The sequence below is a fragment of the Photinus pyralis genome, unplaced genomic scaffold, assembly GCF_008802855.1.
Source record: "Photinus pyralis isolate 1611_PpyrPB1 unplaced genomic scaffold, Ppyr1.3 Ppyr1.4_LG3a, whole genome shotgun sequence".
Lineage (NCBI taxonomy): Eukaryota > Metazoa > Arthropoda > Insecta > Coleoptera > Lampyridae > Photinus > Photinus pyralis.
In genome coordinates this window covers 27969-49743 of record NW_022170509.1, presented here as the reverse complement: position 1 = coordinate 49743, position 21775 = coordinate 27969, and the positions used below count along the sequence as shown (strand labels likewise).

The 21775-nt window shown below is 35.4% G+C and overlaps 4 protein-coding genes across 9 annotated transcripts in view; 2 read left to right on the top strand and 2 right to left on the bottom strand.

Annotated features, from left to right (window-relative positions):
* LOC116165892 overlaps positions 1-7931 on the top strand; it is a 56443-nt gene extending 48512 nt beyond the window's left edge. For both annotated transcript variants that reach the window (XM_031480630.1, XM_031480631.1), the window contains exons 4-11: positions 1721-2204; positions 2257-2388; positions 2448-2623; positions 2680-2813; positions 3871-4010; positions 4434-4660; positions 7071-7263; positions 7316-7931. In XM_031480630.1, coding sequence (XP_031336490.1) covers positions 1721-2204; positions 2257-2388; positions 2448-2623; positions 2680-2813; positions 3871-4010; positions 4434-4660; positions 7071-7263; positions 7316-7467 — 1638 coding nt within the window. In that variant the 3' untranslated portion in view covers positions 7468-7931. The remainder of the gene's footprint in view (positions 1-1720; positions 2205-2256; positions 2389-2447; positions 2624-2679; positions 2814-3870; positions 4011-4433; positions 4661-7070; positions 7264-7315) is intronic.
* On the bottom strand, positions 7777-9075 carry LOC116165894 (exosome complex component RRP4). Its single transcript, XM_031480634.1, has 4 exons — positions 8839-9075; positions 8549-8786; positions 8365-8499; positions 7777-8315 (listed from the first exon to the last, which is right to left on the bottom strand). Exons 1-4 carry the CDS (start codon positions 8961-8963, stop codon positions 7923-7925), a joined length of 891 nt encoding a protein of 296 aa, XP_031336494.1. The 5' UTR covers positions 8964-9075; the 3' UTR covers positions 7777-7922.
* A 1779-nt stretch (positions 9076-10854) lies between these two features.
* LOC116165893 (endoplasmic reticulum lectin 1) lies at positions 10855-12588 on the top strand. The gene has a single exon (XM_031480633.1). It carries the CDS (start codon positions 10973-10975, stop codon positions 12380-12382), a length of 1410 nt encoding a protein of 469 aa, XP_031336493.1. The 5' UTR covers positions 10855-10972; the 3' UTR covers positions 12383-12588.
* A 4109-nt stretch (positions 12589-16697) lies between these two features.
* LOC116165890 (CTL-like protein 2) overlaps positions 16698-21775 on the bottom strand; it is a 25868-nt gene continuing 20790 nt past the window's right edge. For 4 of the 5 annotated variants that reach the window (XM_031480626.1, XM_031480625.1, XM_031480627.1 and 1 more), the window contains 8 exons: positions 20794-20959; positions 18267-18480; positions 18035-18218; positions 17858-17984; positions 17660-17813; positions 17270-17561; positions 17000-17222; positions 16698-16940 (listed from right to left, as the gene is read on the bottom strand). In XM_031480626.1, coding sequence (XP_031336486.1) covers positions 16849-16940; positions 17000-17222; positions 17270-17561; positions 17660-17813; positions 17858-17984; positions 18035-18218; positions 18267-18480; positions 20794-20959 — 1452 coding nt within the window. In that variant the 3' untranslated portion in view covers positions 16698-16848. Of the gene's footprint in view, positions 16941-16999; positions 17223-17269; positions 17562-17659; positions 17814-17857; positions 17985-18034; positions 18219-18266; positions 18481-20793; positions 20960-21179; positions 21314-21775 lie in introns of all 5 variants that reach the window. The other variant, XM_031480628.1, reaches the window with a different exon arrangement.

Here is a 21775-nt window from a genome sequence, read left to right as displayed (position 1 = left end):
ACGAACAGAGCCACTGTTACCTGCATGTCAAATCGATGGACGTTTCGGAGCACTTTCGAATCTAGGTAGCAGTCGGTGTTAAAAATGGCGGTTCTTTTTATACACAAATGGGAAAGGAAATTGAATGAAAATGTTCCGCGTAAGAAAAGACGAGAACATATAAATATGGCGATGTCATGGAAACCTTTTTCGGGACAAAAACCCTAGTATAGCCCACACAAATACAAGGAATAAGTTATCAAAGACAACAAAAGCAAAAGAAAATCCACAAAACATTTCGAATTGTGTATTAATAAAAACCAGGTTACGAATTTCAAGATTCTAGGAACGTCATATTTTTTTCCAAAAACATCAACGTGCATCGTTCCAGCTGATTGTTGAGCGAGGGCGATCAACTTTCGCTTAACTTGTTCGCCGATCTTCTTGTTTTCGTTGTGGTAAAATCGAACTACAGCCTGTTTACCGAAGAGGCTTTCCTTTAGGATCTCTCGTAGATTCAACGAAATTATTTATGTAACTTTCTTAGTTTGAATTTTCAGTGGACTCCGTTGTCCTTAACGAAATTGAACGGTCGAAATGTTTAGTTTCAAAGCTACTGTACCACGATAAAAGTTATTTGGTTTTGAATAACAGACAATAGGTACACACCTCTGACACCTCACAATGGACATAAAGAGGCCCCATTTTCATGTTCCCTTTCAAAATATTCGATTAAGTTAGCGATCAGTGGTCGAGATCTTCGTTTTTTTTGTAAATTAATATTTATGAAATGCCAATTCACATCATCTTCGTCTTCCTCTGATTCAAGAATACTTTGTAGTAGAAATAATGTATTGATTTGGCGCGAGACTCCGGACTGTAGTGAAGAACTTGACGCTTCAATAAGTAACGAAATCGTCCCTTCCATACACCGATTGACAATATTGAATGGTTATCAACCAGAACCGATGACAATGTTTGCAGAATTAATTAAATAAGGTTTTGAACCGGTGAGTTATGTCGACTATCTTCTGCACACTATAATTGACTATTTATTGATTCCCAAAATCATTCATAAATCCATCCAAATTCAACAAATACCGGTCGCAACCAAACGAATGATAATTCGTGTATGCACAAAAAAACGGATCGTCAATATACGAGTTACGCACAACAGTCTTTTGCTTTACTACGTACGATGCTTAGGTTTTTTGAAGAAGAGCAACCCCCTCAACAGATGCGTCTCGTGCACTTTCCTTTTTCCTCTTGTGTTCACCGACTTCCGGCACTCCGCTCTAGAGATATTCGGGTTTGAAGTTTTGGCCTTACCGGCAGACACAGGGTTGGTTTGTTTTGACAGACATAATATATTTAATTGCTTGAATCAGAAGGATACATCGAACTAGATTCACTTATAAGTACAATGCGATCAAAAATGAGTTGCTGTCGAGTCACCTTTGGAATTTTTGTTTACATGGGAAATCGTATTTAACTTGAACTTCCAAAGGCGACTCGAAAGCAACTCATTTTTGATCGCCCGTTATCTGTAGTCAAAACTATCATATCTTAGTAAATAACGCATTTTCATTTAGTCAATAAAGCACTCAACCATTTACTTTAAAACTATACCTGATAGCTCAGATTCACAAAAAGAGGACCATTTGGCCCAAGTTAGTGGAAGGCCGATAATTGTAATTTTTGAAAGAATTTATTACACACTAAAGCTAAAAATTTGTTTCAGCACCGATTTACTTGCCGATCTTTGGAATATAACTATGCATCCCTCGAATGTCACTTGAGCGATTCAGACAGGCGAACAACCGGCCAGTTTGTGCAGTTCATCGATGTCCAGGGCGTTGATTACTTTGAAAACCTATGTTTGAAGGGAAACCAAGCTTGTAAAGGGAACCGTATCTACCAAATTCCAAGAATTGGCGTCGCAGATGATAAGGTGTCACAATATGCGGGACTGCACTACTACACCGACAAAGAACTTCAAGTAACGAGCGAGGCCGCTTGTAGGCTGGCATGCGAAATTGAAAACGAATTTTTATGCCGATCCTTTTTATATAGAGGTGCCCCAATAGGCTCGCAATATAATTGTCAATTGTTCCACTTGGACCATAAAACCCTACCCGATGGGCCCAGTACGTATTTGAACGCAGAACGTCCGCTTCTAGATGATGGCGAACGTATAGGAACTTATTACGAAAACGTCTGCGAAAGTATGATCTGATGTTGCCTTTCGAACTTGCGAATCATTTTGTGTTCTTTCAGAACTATCCTCACAAACAGGACAAACGTCAGATAATAATCTTCCAATTGTATTCGAAGCTACTGAAGATCCCAATCTCAATAACTTAACAAGAAACGATATTAACTGCGATAAGACCGGAACATGTTACGATGGTAATTTACCTTTACATCAGATCGGTTTTATTACAAAAGATTAAAAATTACCATTCCAGTGTCGGTTAACTGCAAGGATACAAGGATAGCTGTACAAGTCAGGACAAACAAGCCTTTCAACGGAAGAATTTATGCGTTAGGAAGATCTGAAACGTGCAACGTCGACGTTCTTAACAGCGATCTCTTTAGGCTAGATCTTACGATGACTGGTCAAGACTGCAACACTCAATCAGTTGTAAGTGCGTCCATTTCATGGTACGATACAATCGAGTGATTTAATTTTATTTTCAGACTGGAGTTTATAGTAATACCGTCGTTTTACAACATCATAGCGTGGTGATGACGAAGGCTGATAAAATATACAAAGTGAAATGCACCTACGACATGTCGTCTAAGAATATTACCTTTGGAATGATGCCTATCAGGTAAGTGTAGATATTAAAAGTCGAGTTTGGATTATAATGGATCGATGAGGTCTTAGAAACTGACCCGAAGGCCGAACTTAACTTTATCTATGATTTGAGATTGTCATCAAAATCAACGTTTGGAGTTCTGATGAATTGCTCAAACTACCCTTACCGAAATTAATATTTGAACTGAAATTGTGCAGAAAGTACCAGAGTTTTTACAATGCTTACATTTCATATAGTTTCTGCATCTTTCTATTGTACGATTGATACTAGACTACCGTTTTGGTAAACTTACCGAAGTTTTGCTTTTTGTCGCCGCGGCACTAACAAATCCGAATTTAAGCAAATGTAATCTCCAAAATTAGGACTGGAAAATAGGATTGTGCGCTATTGCAGACGTTTTTCCAAAAATGTAAAATAAACGCGAAATTTCTGTCATAATCATAAAATACTCGATGAGCATTTTCCAACTCATTAATTTCAATTCCTTTGCGAAGGAAATTCGTTTTTCCTATAATAAATTGGAGGAAAATAATTATGCCGGTATTATTTAGGTTAGAACCGTTCCTTCTTGTACTTATTAACAGCTTTTCCGAAAGTGAAGTGCCTACTTAACAAACTAGGTGATTCGCTGAATTTAATTAGAGCCAAATACCCATTTTGTCATAAGCATAAATGCTATGCCGTTTACACAAATACCTAGCTCCAACTGATTTTCACTTAAAAGAGGATATTTCAACAACAATCTGGACTTCGTAATTAATTTTAAACGAATTTCAGTTATTTCGGTACGAATTCCAATCAATCCCTGCGTAGAAAGTGGTTGGTCCAAATTAATTCCCAATCGATTACCTATCGAAATGCATAAAACGCCACAAACATCATTTATTGTGTGATTAAAAGTTAATTGAGTTTTCGTTCTTTTATTGGAAAGGAAGTAGGGAGTGCAAAAAAACGACGCTTCCAAAGTTGTCTGCGATTGTAGATTTATCCCGTATAAATTACGTGTTCTATAGACTGTAATATTGGATTTGCATAACTCTAGCTGAATGTAGGTATGTTTATTTTACAGAGATCCAGAGATGATTAGTATTACATCGGCTCCCGAAGCGCCACCCCCAAGAATTCGTATATTGGATAGCAGATCCAGGGAAGTGGAAACTGTACGAATTGGAGATAAATTGACGTTTAGAATCGAGATTCCCGAAGACAGTAAGTAGTTGATAATTTTCATTTTCATTTTTTATAAAATAGTAGGTATACCTATGTAGATTTTTGTAGGTCGCATCGGTTACCTAAGTAAAATAATTTGATATTGCGTAAGTCATTGTGAAATGGTTTTTGGAATATTATGCATATCATAAATGCACTGGCATTTTTTTCGTAAGGTACCTATCCCTAGTGATAGGTATTATACATGAGGAATTTTTGAAACTCTCTTCAAATCATCTTTTATTGTACATCGTCCATAAGAGCTTTTACTGAAATTAGTATACCGTAAATGCGCAAAAGGCTTCTCCTTTTTTCGTTTAAATAATACGAAATTTAGGCCGGGAATAATAATTCAAACTCGATAGTTACATCTGATCTTTTAGCAATTTTAGCTCAGCAATAGCTAACTGTGTTTCTTTTCAGCACCATACGGTATTTTCGCTCGAAGCTGTGTCGCCATGGCTAAGGATTCAAAAAGTACGTTCCAAATTATTGATGATGAAGGTTGTCCTGTCGATCCAAGTATTTTCCCTGGCTTCACTCCTGATGGAAACTCGTTGCAGTCGGTTTACGAAGCCTTCAGATTCACAGAGTCGTATGGTGTGATATTCCAATGCAACGTGAAATATTGCTTGGGGCCGTGTGAACCGGTATGTATAAAGCTATTGATAGAGGAGATATGTTCGTTCCAACATTAGGATAGGTACCAAATAGCTTTGGAAACTAAACGGTCAAACGTAAAAAAAATGGACTCCGAATTGAATAAAAAATAGCTGTATTATGGAATTTACAAAATTAGGAGCTGTGTCCCTGGTGCTAGCTAGGGGAAGATGAGATTAGTGAGAAGGGTGGTTTTTGAAACATTAATTTTTAACAATTGGTAAATAACTATTTACGGTTCGTTTCGATAACTAAAACACAATTCGATGGGTTTCATTCCCTAAATCGGGATTTGAACCAGGATCTCTCTTAGATGAAACAAAGTATTTACTCCCCTAGCCAAGACGCTCGTAGCCAGGTGGGGCTCAGCTCCGCCTAGAACGTGGTCTTGTTCTCACTGGAAATCATGGTTGATGGTTCCTTTACAAAAATTGCAGAGGAAGTCTTTATCAAAAACTTCTTAAGCCTCACCTAGCAAAATACCCGCCAACCCTGCTACTCCATTACGGGCCTGCTAGTCAAGCTGGCTAACATTTGCTTAAGTACTAAATAAACTAAAGCCTCCAGACTTTTGCTTGAAGACACTTCCTTTGGCAATTCTAAAGAATTAATTTTAACGCATGTCAAAGCATACTTTCCCTTTAAACGATGAGCTCTACCTCTACTCGAAAGTTGAAATGAAAAATAGACGTTGTTGTTGGTTACATACTTTCGGGCGTTAGCTCTATTGACAATAGTGGAAGGAAAGTGTTATTATGAAATACCTTAGTCTAACGGACAATATTAGGGAGTGGTCTGCAAAGCTATTTTTTTAAACAGGAACGACACTTTTCGATTTCATAGCGTTATATTTGTATGTAGTTCTTAATGTACTTATTGATATCAAGTCTGCATATATAGACGTCTCGGCGATTTGTCCCGTATGATATTTAGGCCAGTCCTATTAGGTAAAAATATCCCTCTACCTGGAAATAATTCCCTAAAAGAGGAGACTTTGTATAGGTATGTGTAGTACTAGGAGCCAGTAACAACATACTTAGCTTACTTACCTATCAAAAATTAACATTTGTGCATGCTTCACATTTTTGACCATATTTCATTATAACCGTTGGAAATCCGAAAATTTGTTTTTAACAATTAGTTGAAGAACGTAAAAAACGGTCATTCTTGTTAGCCGACAAAATTATGTCAGATCCCTTTATGTATAGTGGTTTGTCAAGGGTTACTATACAAGATCGGTTGATCGCATGGTGACTGAATTTCAAGGGGAAGCACACTGTATACCTCCCATCAGAGAATGAAATATTCCAAATACACTTAAATCGTTATTTTTTGTTATTTGCAACATTTTCAATTAACTATACATGCGAAATTAGATCACTCACTAGTAGGCAGGGGACACTTTGTAACCCGAAGGTCTAATTTTCAAATGAGTATAACTTTTGTTTGAAAAGTGATTTAAAAAAACTGTTCGACAATTTTGTTCCTTAATTCATCAAGTATGTACCTACACACCAAATTTCGTGGAATATAGTTTCCATTTTCGTTGTCCGGCCAAGAATTGCAGTGGAACTTTTTTTTTTAATTTTTAAAAACTTATTCCAGATTCGTCATTTCCATGTTCAAAAACCCCAAGATACGAAATTTCGTCGAAATAAGAATTTTTTTTCGCACCCCCAAGTAGGGGTGTGCCCTTTCGCGGTACGAATTTTGAAAATTTTTTCAAAATCGGATAGGACATACCCGAAAACCTATTCAAAGACGTGCCACCTATCTTTGTAACTCTTATGGTTGCTGAGAAAAAATTAAAGAAGAAATCCAAATTCTTCTTCTTCTTTGGAGGTGGCTCCTAAACGAAACACGTTGGACCCTCGGTTTATTTGGAAAAAGTGCTTGTCGCTGATCCTCTCTATCGCCCAATTTTTTTTACATGCGGTCACCCTAGCTGTATAGTCCAAGATTCCAGAGCCCTTATAGACACTATTTATTTTTAAATAGGTAGATATAACCTTTCACCTTAGATTCTGAGTAGTGTCGTTGTACTTATAGGTATGTAACAAAAATGCGTTGTATTGAAAATCTTGTAGTGCTCCAAAAGTGGCAATTAGAAAGTGTTTTTTTTTGTATCTGTTCAAATAGCACCAGAGAAAAGTAAAAACATAAATCGGCAAATTTCGGTTTTTCTGGAATTACTTAGGTAGGGAGTAGGAAATTTCCAGTTTTCTGTAAAGCATGATAACTACGCTTTAATTGCACATATTTTCTCTAAATATCCATCGTCCTAGCCTATTGTTTCAGAGATCCTCATGATAGACACTCTTATCTTTGACACAGTATATTTATTGTTATAAACTCAAAATTTAAAAAAAAATAGAAACTAATTTATCCTATTATTTTTAGGCTGTCTGCGAATGGGGACGTGACTCTGTTGAATCATGGGGCAGACGGAAGAGGTCGGTGAAAAACAATGGAACAGAAGAAGAGAAGGAAGAAGACATGACCCTTAGTCAAGAAATATTAGTGCTCGATTTTGGTGACGATAAACAAGCTGAGTTTTTGAAAAATGAACTGTCAAGTACCGAATTTGGTAAAGGTAAGTTAAACTTTCGGCAGTGTTCTTATATATTTAATAAATTTATTTCCAGATAAAACAGTAACAATAATTGAACCTTGCCCAACGAAAACGTCAGTATTAGCTTTAGGGGTCACCTGTGCCTTGTTAGTTTTATTGTACCTTACCACTATTTTCTGTTATTATATGAAGAAATGGTTAAGTCCTAGTAAACATCTGGCTTAGTTAATGAATATCGAGTGATAAGTTGGTGCTTATACATAATTGATAAAATTAAATGTTTGCATTAGAACTGATGTAAACTCACTACAGATATTTGATCTTTCTGTTGAGTTAGCGTTTATGTAACTTATGTGATATGTTAACTTGAGAAGAGATTTCAAATGATTGGGAACCTTAAACTTAGCATAAGTTTTTCGGGTTGGCGGCGGACTTCGGTGATAGAACTGCTTTCCTTCTAATTTGTAATTATTTTGCCAACGCAATTGTAATAGTGGAACTATAATAGTTGTGATGGTGAGACAAAGTCATTCCTATAGCTTTACATCTATTTATTTTTAATTTTAATGTTTACAATGTACATATTTGAAAATTAAGTTATGTTTTGTATACCTACTAAAATATTTTTTAAACTAGTTTTAATAGAATAATTTGGAATACTCATTTTAATAATAAAACTTTTACGAATATTCAGACAAATTCAATTTATGTTGAGTAAGTATCGCAACATCAACCATTGCTTCTGGCAGAAGCAATTCAGCTACATTGTACTTTAGGGATTCCTCATATGCATAAAGAATGCTTGTATCAAACAACATAACATTACTTTGCGCTAGGGCTAGAATACAATTTCGCAGTCGTCCGATTGTTTCTCTGGTACCACGTGGCACGACCTCTTCTAAATTTTGAGTGAAACCTCCTACATTATCTTCTTGGTTAACCATTGTTGGACTAATCCATACAAATCCATTGTTCCCCAATATAACGCTAGCTCCAATTGGGAGATCATGGAAATGTGTTTTACTTCTTTTTATTAATGATGGAAAAACCTTAAGCATAACACCTTGAGAAAGCTTAAAAAGTAATCAGTACAAACTCGAAATACAACACTTAGAAATCTACCTTCCCATACTTGAAACTTCGAGTATGCAATGACAGAGAACCATCCGAGAAGACATTTTGTACTTCAGCGCTAATTAAATCACCTTCTTGTAAGTATTGCCGCATCATATGTTCATCTTCAGCAGATCGTCGCCTCTACATTTCAACAGAATGATCAGAACTTCAACAATATATTCTAACTTACTAATTCTCCTCCAGGCAAGTTCACAGACGATAACAACAATAGGGAATCTAACCGCGAATTAGTATCAACCTTCCAACGTTTCTGCTGAACCTCAGTAATCCGACCTACAACAACGTCCCCTATTTCACCATTGTACCTACTCTTTAAGGGGCGAATTGAAATAAGTTTGTTTACTTGTTCTTTAATGCCAGCCACAGAAGCTTTTAAGTAGATATCCTCTTCGTATGTTCCATGCCCTCTAAAAATTATATAGTTTGCAGTGAGGATGAACCTACTGAAAGACTATATACCTCATAAACTCTTGTTGCTCGCTGATAATTTCACCAGGTGTAAAAATTTTGGGTACACGTTGGTTAATAGCCAACGGTGTATTGTCACGAGTTTCTGCTAAGCGGATGTGTATTTCTTGTAGCATTCTGTACACAAGCTGTTAAATAATAATAAACTTGAAATTCACAAAAAATTATAGGTTAGAAATGCGAAATGAAAATGCGTAGCCATGTTGCTGGTTTACATGTTGCCAGATTTAAACAAAATTTATATTGTACAGCGCGTTTCAAAAATTTATTACTTTCATGGATTAAATAATTACTTCTTACATATGGTTTTATTTTAATTATATTCGGGGTATTTACAAAATCGTGTAAGATGTGCAATACTTCATAATCATTCTATTCATACGAGGAGCCGGACAAGGCAGCATCTTGGCACACCAAAGGCCCATATTGCACCTTCCCCCCTTTCCTTCGCCAATTAGATAGGTAGAGCCAGCCTATCTCAATATGGGATGGAAACATAGAACCCTGTTTAGCCTCACCGGTTTCAGATAACTTTTGCCAAGGAGCTGACGTCAGGTTCTGATCAAGGCGTCACAGTAACAAACCACATGCTTATATGTAGTATAGTTTCACCTGAATCGCCACAGAATTTGCATGTGGGTTGCTCGATATAGTTCACCATCGAGCACTCCGTGAAGACTCCGATGATCTTCCGAATCGGCCTAAAAATTCAGATTTGCCCATAGATCGCGATAAAAAGGCCATGGCCTATATGAGTCTGGATTGTTGGTAGGCACTGAGCCTGAATGACTGCTCGCCAAATCTTTAATCCTGGCTCCAATATCGGAGGGGGAAATTCGTAGGGCAGGCACAGGCCAGACAAAGTCACCCGTACTGAATTCACGAACCACATCGTCCACCCTTTCGTTGCCCCCTAGTCCACCGTGTTCTGGCACCCAGATCAAGCTTGCCCTATTATAGATTCGGATCTGAATCTTTCAACTGACAGTGAATACTTGGTAGGTAGCCCGTGACTCAATAGACATAGCAACACAATAATATTCATTTGGCCCATATATATTTTAATTCGAAATTGCCTTATACACTTTGCCCAAAACTCAATAATTAAGAGTTATGGGCAATATTCAATTTAACAATAAATCAATTTACTATTATTAAATGATCCCATTCAGGTCTGCTCTCCTCATAGACATATGCGAGTACTAATATGGCTCTCCTCGGTCTTTACCGGGGTAAGAACATATAGAATCTAAAAAAACACGATATACCAAATTCATATGAGCAAATCAAATAATTATGTAAAATTTGAAAAATACTTCTCTATTATGGCGTTGCTGCACTTTTGACTTGCCTATTTATAACTTTCATATTCACTTCACTTTTAACACAAAACACAAAGATATTTCAAACTGGAACTGTAACGAAAATTGTATATGACTGATTGGCATCTTATCAACAGACGGATATCAATTTGTTAGTTTGTCACGACTTATGTTGATGACGTAATTTTTTTGTCTCTATCGATTTAAATGCAATGAAAAGAGAATTACAGTTATGACGTCATTTTCAGCACCAGTGAAACAAAGTATAGGTATTATCATTGAATTTATGTACCTATATGATGTATATACAATGGTATTATAGAATGTTGGTTTAAACTTCAACTTAGTTACACTGGTGGTTTTAAGAAATACAATTGAGGACTACTTATGAATCAAACTGTTTAGTACTCAAACGAGTGTTTATGTCGTGTATGTAAACCACTTAATTAGTTGGTTATTTGGTAATGATTGATGCGTGCATCGATATGTCTAATACCAAACTAATCTACATTCTATAGGATAATGACAAACAGATCAAAAGTTTAATTAAATGGGCTCCTATTTTGATGATATGTCCAATTTTGTTGTCTCTCATTAGGATTGACTCATCCCGTATACAAATACCCATGTATGTATGTACAATTCCAGTACTATGCAAGTATGAAAAATGAATTGTATAAAAAAATTCGATAAAAGTATTTCTAGGTTATGTCAATTTTGACGTTTCTTTAATTTGTTTATAAAATGTAATTTTAAAGATAAGTTAATACACGTCAGTACTCATTTCTACTACTTCGTATAATATGAAAATGATTTCCGTGCTTCTTGGTCTATTGGTGGTTACCTTGACCGAAACCAGTGATATAAAGGGATTTGATGATACTCTCCTCTTCGATATCAACTGGCCTGGAAGCATTAGTGAGGAACTGAGTATACAAAATGCTGAAAATGAGCACCTAATACTTACAACTGCATACAAAGAAAAATATCGCTGCACATTACCAAATATCCAAGAAGTAGAACTCTCTGCCACTGATAACTATGACGGTCCATCTCCTTTAGAGCTTATATCACCACTGTTCAGTCAGTCGTCCTGTTCTTACCGTTTAGAATCTTATTGGACTTATGAAGTTTGTCATGGAAAGCACATAAGGCAGTATCACGAAGACCGGGAAGGAAAGAAAGTCAAGGTACAAGAATATAACCTCGGTTTTTGGGATAAAAATTACTATGAAACACTAGTTATGGAATCCAAAGCTGTTGAAAAGGAATCCAAAAATGTGCCTCTGTCCTTTAAAAAAATCGATGGAATTAATCTTCCATATTTTGAATTGACAATGGGTAATGGCACCCGATGTGAGTTAAATCAAAATAAACCCAGGCAAACAAAAGTAGTTTATGTATGCTACATCCACGGAAAGCATGAGATATTTTCCTTTAAAGAGATATCAACCTGTTTATATGAAGTTATTATCCTCTCACCTTTGCTCTGCTCACATCCAAAGTACAAACCTCAGGAGACTGGCGAGAATGAAATTAACTGTGTTCCTTTAGACGACAATCCAAAAAGACCACGTAACATGATGAAAATGATACAAGAGAGTAAAAAATTACGTCGAAGATCGGACATAGATCACATTCGTGTAGAATTTCACCCATTGGATTTAAACGAAAAAGAAGAATTGCCAAAAGTAACCGAAGCACCTGTCGATACTTCACCTGTTGAAAGTTTTCTCGCCGGAAAAAATTGCTTGAACGGCGGCACAGGATGGTGGAAATATGAATTTTGTTACGGAAAAACTGTTGAACAATACCATATTGAAAAGGATGGAAGTAAAACCTCGATCAATTTAGGTAGATTCAATAAAGCGAAGCACTTAGAATGGCTTGAACTGCATCCTCAAAAACGTCCCAAACCGAAAGGTCAAAGAACGCAGCTGTCTCACCTTTATTCAGACGGTAGTGTTTGTGATAAGACCGGTAAGGCTCGACAAACTGAAGTTAAATTAAAATGTTTGGATAATGCATCGAATGTGAATGCTGTGTCTCTGTATTTACTGGAGCCGAGATATTGCGAATACATTTTAGGAGTGGAATCGCCACTTATCTGTGATATTTTAGCACGCGCGGATGAGAATGGTCTCATTGAAAATGTGGATGATGATGCCATTATAGAAGATGAAATTTCTACAGTGAACATTATAAGGTCGTAATTTTTGTGGCATTTTTAAATAAATAGGTGTACATTTTATGATTGAGTGTTATGGATATCTATAAACACTTGTATTCGTGTTTGTTTGCAGTGGCACAAAGTATAAATATTTGCACTAAGCTTATGGTGTTTTTATTTCTTGTCGATTATAGTAATTAGATACCAAATGTAAATGTTACTGATATATTACATTAATGGCAAAATTAATTCTCTGAAACAATTAAGATAACTGCAATAAAGGATTACCAAAGAGAGCATTGCAGGGAGTAGGTAGTATAAAAGTGAAAGTGGTAATGCTGCTTTAAATGTATTTTCCTTAATGGTTATAGAGTGTAATAGCATATTATTGAAATGCGATTGATTCAATTTGTGCTCAATTTAACAATGTTCACAAGCACCCATTGACAACCTTTTTATAAAATTTGTAAACAATTTGTAGGGAAAATGTATTTATTTCATTTTGTGAGTGAGGTTTCAGCAAAGGCTGCTCTACCAATCCAACTTGCTGCACGTACAGTACAGTTGCAAGTATCTATGCCCGAGCCTGAATTCGAACCGCCAACCAGGGACCCTGAGTAATGCAATCCAGCTTCAACTTTACTCTGCAGCAGCCCAGTAAATCACTGAATGCTGCTGAAATAAGTGACTTGGGCCTTTTTCAGCTTTCTAGCGTCTCTTCAGTGCTTCCCAGAGGTTTACTAAACAATTCCTAGTACTTATTTTCATCAGACTGTTTTCAATAGTGTGTAGCCAGTTCAAGAATGGGTCTAGAACGCTGTACAAAGTTCTGAAAAATATTCAAAATGCTGAGGACAAAAACATAACTGGCTTTTATAAGACTTGAGAACCTTTTGTGAGTTTAAGGCCCTTTTTTAAACTTTCTGGATATCAGAATTTCCCTTTTATGTCTTTTCTAAAGCTGTTTTATGGTCAATTAGTTCTGTAAAAGGCGCTTTCTAAAGAGCTTTGTAAAATTATCCAAAGCAGCTTAAATTTTACCTATAATTCGCGTTACAAAGTTTACCTATACAGCGAGTATCATTATTAGTCCTTTTTTTGAGGCGAGGAAAGGGATTCAACATAAGGTTAAGAGTGAAATCCTCGGTGAAATCTGTCTGTAAGTACCTAATGTACTGGATGGGTTTACAAAGTGCTCAAAAAGAGCCTAAAATGCTCTAGGGGTGCGATGTAATCGAGGAAGTGATGCCTCAGAAAAACGATACAAAATATTTTTTGATTTATTTTAAAATTAAAGTACCTAAATGACCAAAATGAAAATTTACTAATTATTCTCGTAGTTAATAAATAACATTGTACATCCTCAGAATTTCATTTTGCTAAACAAAAAATTGCTTTCAATCATGAGTGCGCCATATGTGACCCTTTTTAAATTTAAAACTTTCGAAAATGTGCTAGAGAGGCGAGTATTAATGCTATCAATAGTCAAAATCGATTTGCTACCCTATACTTACAGTTGGCAACTCGACCAAGAGAAAAAACTACCAGCAAAGCCATCTAACTTTTAAATCGAAACGACGGACGTTTCGCGCGGTTCCTTTGTGTGTTGGAACGTGAGAATAATCGGGAAGGGAATTGAATAAAACGGAGAATTTTGTGCGTAAGAAAAGACAAGAACATATAAAAATATATTACGCACACAAAAGGCGCATCGTCCGGAAGCGGCCACGAAAATGAAAGCAACAGATACAGCGAATGATCCAACTTTGTTAGGTACTTTGCCTTATCGGAAATAGTTAAAACGAGTCATACAGAGAAACGACAAATTAGAGGACCCTTCTTCTCGTATATGCTAAGACACGCATGAGCTGCAGTCCGTGTGAGATGCGAAGGAGCAACACATAGCTGAGAATCGAACTGCACAATGCGGTATACTCCCTTCAAGGAATAGTTAAATCGAAACGTACAGTGAAACAGCATACTGATATAGGTAATAAACTTGTATTGGGAATACCTAAATACAATACAATAAAGAAATATGATTCCGATAACGGTACTCAAAACAAAAGCAATGAGGTCACTTTTTAATTCAAATTTGAAGTGTTTGAGTAGTACCTATGTATAGAAAGTGATTTATTTGGGGAAATACATTTTAATTAGACATCTTGTATTTATACAATGGTATTATTATTTGTTGATTAGGGACAAATCTTCACATTTTTCTGAAAGTATTTATTGAAGGTCTGATGTATTGTATACTAGGCGCTTTCTTTCGGTTACTTCGCGATCGTGATCCCTAGGATTATTTTTTGTTTGAAAATAATTTGAATACAAGGTAGAAGTACCTACTTGCATGATTACGCTCCTCTTCAGTTATAAGGTTATAGGTTAGGAATTCGTGATCACTAAACAAAACTTTTATGTTCAGTTTGTTCACGGTCATCATGATCATAGGATCAAACACTGCAGATGTCATTTTAATAATGGTAGATAACTGGTAGCTATTATGGTTTTTTTTATTATACCTGAATCACAATCTCCGTTTTAAACACTCAAATGCGTGCGAAAAAGGGCCTTTAAAACACACGTGCTTTAAAGTTGCTAAGTAACGATACTTCAAGTATGACTTTTTAAACTGTCATCTGGATGAAATAAAAAATCCTCTTAGGTCGCTTTCTGTAAATGCAGAACATTTCTTTGACTTTTGTACCTATCCTTTGGTTGAAGCTTTCACAAACGCGCGTAATTTAGGGTATGCTTCCAAATCTGTTCCACTTTTTAATCGCAGCATTGCTTTAAAGTTTTGTATGAATGCACCAAAATATAGAAGATTTAAATACCTTTGACATTTCCTTCATATATGCCAGCATTATGGATGCATTTAAGACTGTATTCGTAAGTAACTTCCTATTCATCCAGGGAAACAACTTTTCATATTCTTTATAATAGGCTTTACTGGAGTTGGATTTTACACCTACCAACGTTTGTTTAGATTTTACAACAATCGATTTAATGGACGGTGTATTATCTTTTTCAACGGAAATCGTTTAATTCACAAAGACGATGATTTTTATAAGCAAACGTCAAGTGACACTTCCATGGCAATCGTGAAATTATGAACACCCAGCCCACTTAATTAGACATGTATTCGCGAGTATAACGTCAATATGATTTCATTGTATTTCCTATTTTTAAATTATACTGCAGGTATAATAAACAAGTTGTAAATCAGCATATGCATGATTAAAGCGCATTTTTGGTAATGCAGGTCAGTATTTTATTAGCGAAGTTTAAAATTATCGATCTCACGAGTAATTTTGGCTGCGTTAAATAATTAATTTTATTTAATTTCAATTGACGGTACGTCTTCATTTTGTAAAACAAATCACAAAGTAAATAATAAGTTTTTATACTGGTAGCGCCATCTAACGGTAAAATTATAGCACCTCCGAAACCCATATCGAAATTATTTTCTTCAATTATCGATTTCACAAGTAATCTAACTCAAAATAGACTAGTGCCTGCATATCTACACTATAGCAGAAAGCTTTTAGTGAACATTTGAAGTCTCTAGCTATTGTAGTTGTGGAGATCTAACGCGGACAGCCGGCCTGCCAGCAATGACGAATATAATAGCGTATTTTTTTCAAAAATGCGCTAAAAATACTACCTATAAGATACACGTGTATAATTAGTCTTTAAAGCACTTGCAACATTAAAGGCACTCCGCTTTGCGTCGTGCCCTTAAACTCGTTGCGCGTGCTTTAAAGACTTGATTATACACTTGTATCTTAATATACTATTTCTCAAATAATTATAATTTCTTTCTAGGTACTTGAAATAATTTTTTGTTATAATTGTGTCATTACATAACAGTATGAAGCTAAATTTCAGTGTGAATGGATGCTCTCCTATTTTATGTTACCTTTTTTTTTGTTCTTACATGTTTTAAGTTTAGTATGCATGTGTTTACTAGCACGTGACCACTAGGTAAGATTAATTGTGATGTTGCTCTGTAACTGGCTTTGCTGTTGAGCAGTAAATATATATTTATTTATTTATTTATTTAAGATCACACTTCGAAAGAACGTGATTTGCCAGGTTCAAAGATATACCAGGTTTTGTAAATGTTTATTTTTTTAGTTTCAGCCAGTTTATGTAAACTGTAGTTGTACTGATTTGGCAGTTTTTTCTAACCTTGTGGGTTGAGAAGTAAATTTTCGCGCGTCTGGACAACCACAATGTTAAATACAATCAGCGTCCCTATAGCAAAGAGTAACCATTTGCCTATAGAGATTGATTTTTTACAGCTTCGTGAAAATCTCTACACACACTATTAGGAACTAAGATTGATAGCATTTCTTAACAATATAGTTTAATAAACAATATAAGATTCGTAGTCAATAATATAAATATATACATAATAAAAATCTATAAATATTGTTGTTTTTGTATTTGTAGTTTGTTGGTATTTGGCATCAATTGTATAATTTCTGTGTATTGAGACGTTTATTTATTCTTTTTCCCCAATATAAGCATTAAATTTTTGGACATAAAGTACGGTTTCTCTGGCGACCCATCATTCCTTTCAGAATCCTCCACTGAAATAAATTAGATTTTAGATTGGATGTACACTAATTAATTGGTTTTCACAACTTACAAAAACAAAGAAAGAGTGTATCAACTGCCATTGTGAAAACACTAAAGAAGACCAAAGTTATGAAAAATGTGCCAACGCCTATTATTATAACTGGAACATAATTATAGTGGAGCTGTGATGTATCCACAATTTTAACATAATCTGTTGCAAGTATAACGTATGCGACAGAGGTTACACCGGCCGTGACCAATACTTTGCTGAGAAACAACAAAAAATCAGTGACCTACAACATTAATGATACAAAATAAAGTACAGGATAATATTACGTACCTTATCTAGAACAAATACCCGAAGAATATTCCTCATGAGCAAATTGAATGCATCTTTGGCACTAATACAAAAATTTTTTCCATGAATTGCACACATTATGTATGCATTCCTATTAATAAATTTTATAAAACTTTCAAGACACCAAAAAAAGCATTTACAACAACACAAGATGGCTTTTGTAACAAAATTGTCATATGCCTTCAGTTTCTGATCAATGTACTCCAATAATGCTCGTATCATTGAACATATAGCAATGATTAGTGAGCCAAAAGCCAAAGTACCAAGGTGATACCTAAAACCCAATCAAACAAAGAACGTTAGTAAAAACTCACAGCTTCAAAGTTAATGTATTGTATTCAATGCTATAGTATACATACGTTATATACTCACCTCAATGTTCTTATTATTGATTCTGTCACTGTAAAAAATGGTACATCACGTTTTCTGAAAGTCCAATACCATGTAGCAAACGTTGCTGCTAAAACCATATCAGCCAAGCCAGAAACAAAAAATATAGTCCAGAAAAATCCGAAAACATTTATCACTACAACACAAACTGTAAATATGTTTAATATACAATGCTCTTACCATGCAGATATGTTATTATCGCAGATGAATCAGTGCCCACATAATGGCAACTCGCTGGACCGCACGGGCGCCCATAATAATCTTTACAATGCGTTGCAAATATACCAGGATCACAGGTAGCGTTGTTCTACAATGTTTTCGAATTAATTGTTATGTATTTCCATTTGGAGATCTCACTGTGTAAGCTTGAGCAGGACCAGAGCATTTACAATTATTGGGATCAAAATTCTCTACAATAAACTGTGGAGAACCAACTGTCGACAGGAAAAGACCCACCGAAACTGCATACATAATAACGCCCACTTGCAACACCCATGGAATTATTGGGAAAAATAACGATGCTGTAACAGAACTAACTGCCCTAAAAGTAGAGGGTTAAGAGATGACTTTTAGTAAAAAGTTACATTACTTGCTGGCTTCTTTGATAAGTGCAATAGCAATAACAATTCTTTTTCTTAAAAATATTAATACCAGTAAAATAATGACTAGAATGACACTTGCAGTAATTAGAAAGGCTAACCATGTCCCTGGTTTATACAGCAATGATTGATACCATGGTTCAGATGAAGTGTAAATTTTCTGAGCTTTGTAATACTCGTACTTTTTGTAGCAGATGTATATACCTGAAAAATAATAAAAATAAATGCACTGTCCGATTTCCTAGTTTGTCAAAAAAGGTGCACTCATGTGAATAGAAAATCAAAATCTGCTATTTGCACTTACTAAGATTTACTGGACTAAAAAGAAACTTAATATAGATACCTAACTTTTAGTGCATATACCTAAAAATCATAGGAGAATTATGATAATTCCACCCATTTAACTTGGTTGGTACCGATTACTATTTACTACCAACAAAAAAACTCAAAGTTCAGTGCAGAGGAAAACTGCATACACTTCTTGACTGAATAGTGTTAATTCTTTTTCATCCAACTTTCAGGGGCATATAGTAGTGGGGTGGAGAAAGGCTAGGAGATTCAATTTCTTCAAGAACGGCTTAAAAACAAATGCAATGTAGACCAACTTAGAAAAACTTCTTGTGTTCATGTGTACGGCAAAGACTTTTGAGGCTTAGATTGTGAAACAAAGATCCCATCAATATGGATGTCTGGGACGATCGTCTGACAAGACAAAGGCAGCAGTCTGGATGTCCATGGATCCAAAGACGGTAAAGCTATGCATAGAATTATTCTTCAAAAAAGAGTTCTATTCGTTTCACAAGAGGAGCCTGTCCGGGCAGCACTTAGGTAAACCAAAGGCCCAATGTGTCTACTCCCTTTGTTTCGTAATTAGGTCCAGAGCCTGTTCCTCTCAATAAGGAGTAGCGTAAGTTGCTTCATCCTCCTTGGTTCCAGACAAGTGTCGCCAAAGAGCTGATGTCTCTGATCACGGCGGTGTTATACAATGTCGCTGAGAAGTCTGGAAACGGTCGATTATCCGGGAAAATATATACAAGATATTAAAAAAAGTTTTGGGGTTCCTCAATGTCTACCAAACAGTAATAATATATTGTGTGCAACATCATGATCTTTTCGATTGTATATTGAAAATAAAGGTTAACTGGAAACATAGAGTAAATTACTCTGTGCCGGAACTCAATGCGTTTCTCAAATACAATGACTATGTTTTTTTAAGATCTCTGAAAAGACCAATGAATTTGAGGTAGGTACGATAACATAAAAACGAATATGGTGGATGTCAGTGTCACCAAAAGACTGTCACTCCAACAGGAATTGATTGAATGACTGCCGGCTAGATGGTGAATGTGGTAATTGTAAGTTTAACATTGTAACTGCAGACTGGAATATTAAGATTCAAAAAATAGAGGTTGCATTTTATTCAACTGAAAAGTTCTGATGGATACAGAGGGCAATTACTGTCGTAATTAGCGCTCTATCCTGGGTGGGAGAGTGGGCCTCTTGTACTCCCATTTTTCAAACAGAATGACTACTTCCATTTGATACAGAATTGACGTACCAACCTGATACAAATGGATCAAAAAGAGAAGGGTATGCTATTGTTTGAGAAAACTGTATTTCTAAAATTAACCAATGACTAAGCACATTTTCCTCTGTATGCCAATATGGCACAAAAGGTACAGTAGAATTCTTCACAGGACATTTTTCTTAAATGTATACATATGGGTTATGTAAAAACACGAATCCAATGCATGGAATCGTGTTATTTAGTATCACAGGATGGAATAGATGGCAGATTGGAACCAAATTTGGTACACATATTCTAAAAGAAAGAGCTGAAAAGTTTCCGAGTAGAACGCGCATGCGCAGGTGTGGGTGTGGTATCTATGCTAGTCACAGCAAATTTTTTTAAGTATACATAGCCCATATGTATACATTAAAAAAAAAATCCCTATATAATTTTTATGTTGTCCAATGTGTTGTGACAAAGGTAAAAAAGGGTTTCAAACAACAAGCTTTCACTTACATAACTTTTCCCAACACTTAGAAACAAATTCCATTAAAAAAATTAAGAACTTGAAGTTGGGTAGGTATTTATTTCATCTGTAGGTACCATCTAAACCTTTTCTCATAAAAGTAGTAAATAATTTACCATACATTCCAAAAATAAAAATGTATTTTTACATTACATTACGGTTTTTGTAATATATAAGCCAATCGCCAGCTTAGCACTGCTTAAGTTAGAATGAATTTGATTAGCTCTGCGGCAATTAGCCTCTATGTGATCATTAATTTTATCCGTGACTGTACATATTGCATATGGTACTTTAAGTCAAACTAAGTTTAGTATGACCAAAGATCATAGTATGACTTATTACATAAAACCTTAAACCGCCCTGACCATTACTTACATGATGATTCCCAGTTTATAATTATTGTTTATAGGTATTAATTAAAACATGTTCATATATAGGTAGAGGGTATATGATAAGTAATAATACCCCTATGAATACTTACCAAAGCTAAGTGCAGCCAAAACTCCTGCTATAGAAAACCACACCATTACTGAAGCAATCCATCTCATTAATACTATGTATATAATACATACTAGCATAGCGAATACTAATCCAAGTAGTATTTGCCACCATGATCTCATTATATCCTCAACCACATGCTTTCCAACCTAAAAAACAATATTTCATACAATATTCCAAAACTCTCTACATTAACAATCAGGTTATTTACATTTTTATGTATAGGTATATAATGTACTTGTGTAAAGAAATGATTGAAGCAAAAAAGCAAGCATGTTATTTGAAAATTAGCAAATTAACCATAACTCAACCTTTTTTAGCGAAAACATTCAGACTAAACACAAAGAAAACTAATAATAATTACTCTACCTGCTCCACATCTACGACTGAATTAATAGCACTCTTCACTTTTTCTAACATTTCTACAGTAATATTTGAATCTATGCGTGTCAATTGTGCTAAATCGCTTTGTGAAAATATGTTTGGCAGGCAACGCTTTTCAACTGTAAAACAAACGAACATTTTATCCTGTTGTTTTCATATGTACACACGCCAGATCAGTATAATCACTTCCGACGTTAAATTTACATATTACCTGGGTAGCAGAGGTTGGGTGAAGGTGTACTTTGATTTCAGGAAGAGTAGGTAGGTAAGGTTTATATCATTCAAGTTTAGAACGGTTTCCCTTTCATTCCGAATTTGTTAAAAAAATTATTGCGACTGTGAACATGCACATATTAGTAAAATAATTGAGATCATTAAATATATAAACTGTACAATGGCAAGTGTGATGAGCGGGTTAAATATGGCACTTCACAAGTTGATCATTTCTATTAAGGCACAATCCAGATGCCTATAGGCTACAAACAACAATCATGAGATCAACTGATGATTCTGACAAATTTGACCTACCTACACACAGACAAGTGTATAAGTGCCTCATTCCCTTGAAGTTTAGTATGAAT

Excerpts from the sequence above, each read along its gene's own strand:
- LOC116165893 (XM_031480633.1), top strand. The coding sequence starts at position 10,973 with ATGAAAATGATTTCCGTGCTTCTTGGTCTATTGGTGGTTACCTTGACC.
- LOC116165894 (XM_031480634.1), bottom strand. The coding sequence starts at position 8,963 with ATGCTACAAGAAATACACATCCGCTTAGCAGAAACTCGTGACAATACA. Across the intron at positions 8,787-8,838 it reads GAGCAACAAGAGTTTATGAG|AGGGCATGGAACATACGAAG; the intron begins GTATATAGTCTT and ends TATAATTTTTAG. Across the intron at positions 8,500-8,548 it reads ACTTGCCTGGAGGAGAATTA|AGGCGACGATCTGCTGAAGA; the intron begins GTAAGTTAGAAT and ends GTTGAAATGTAG.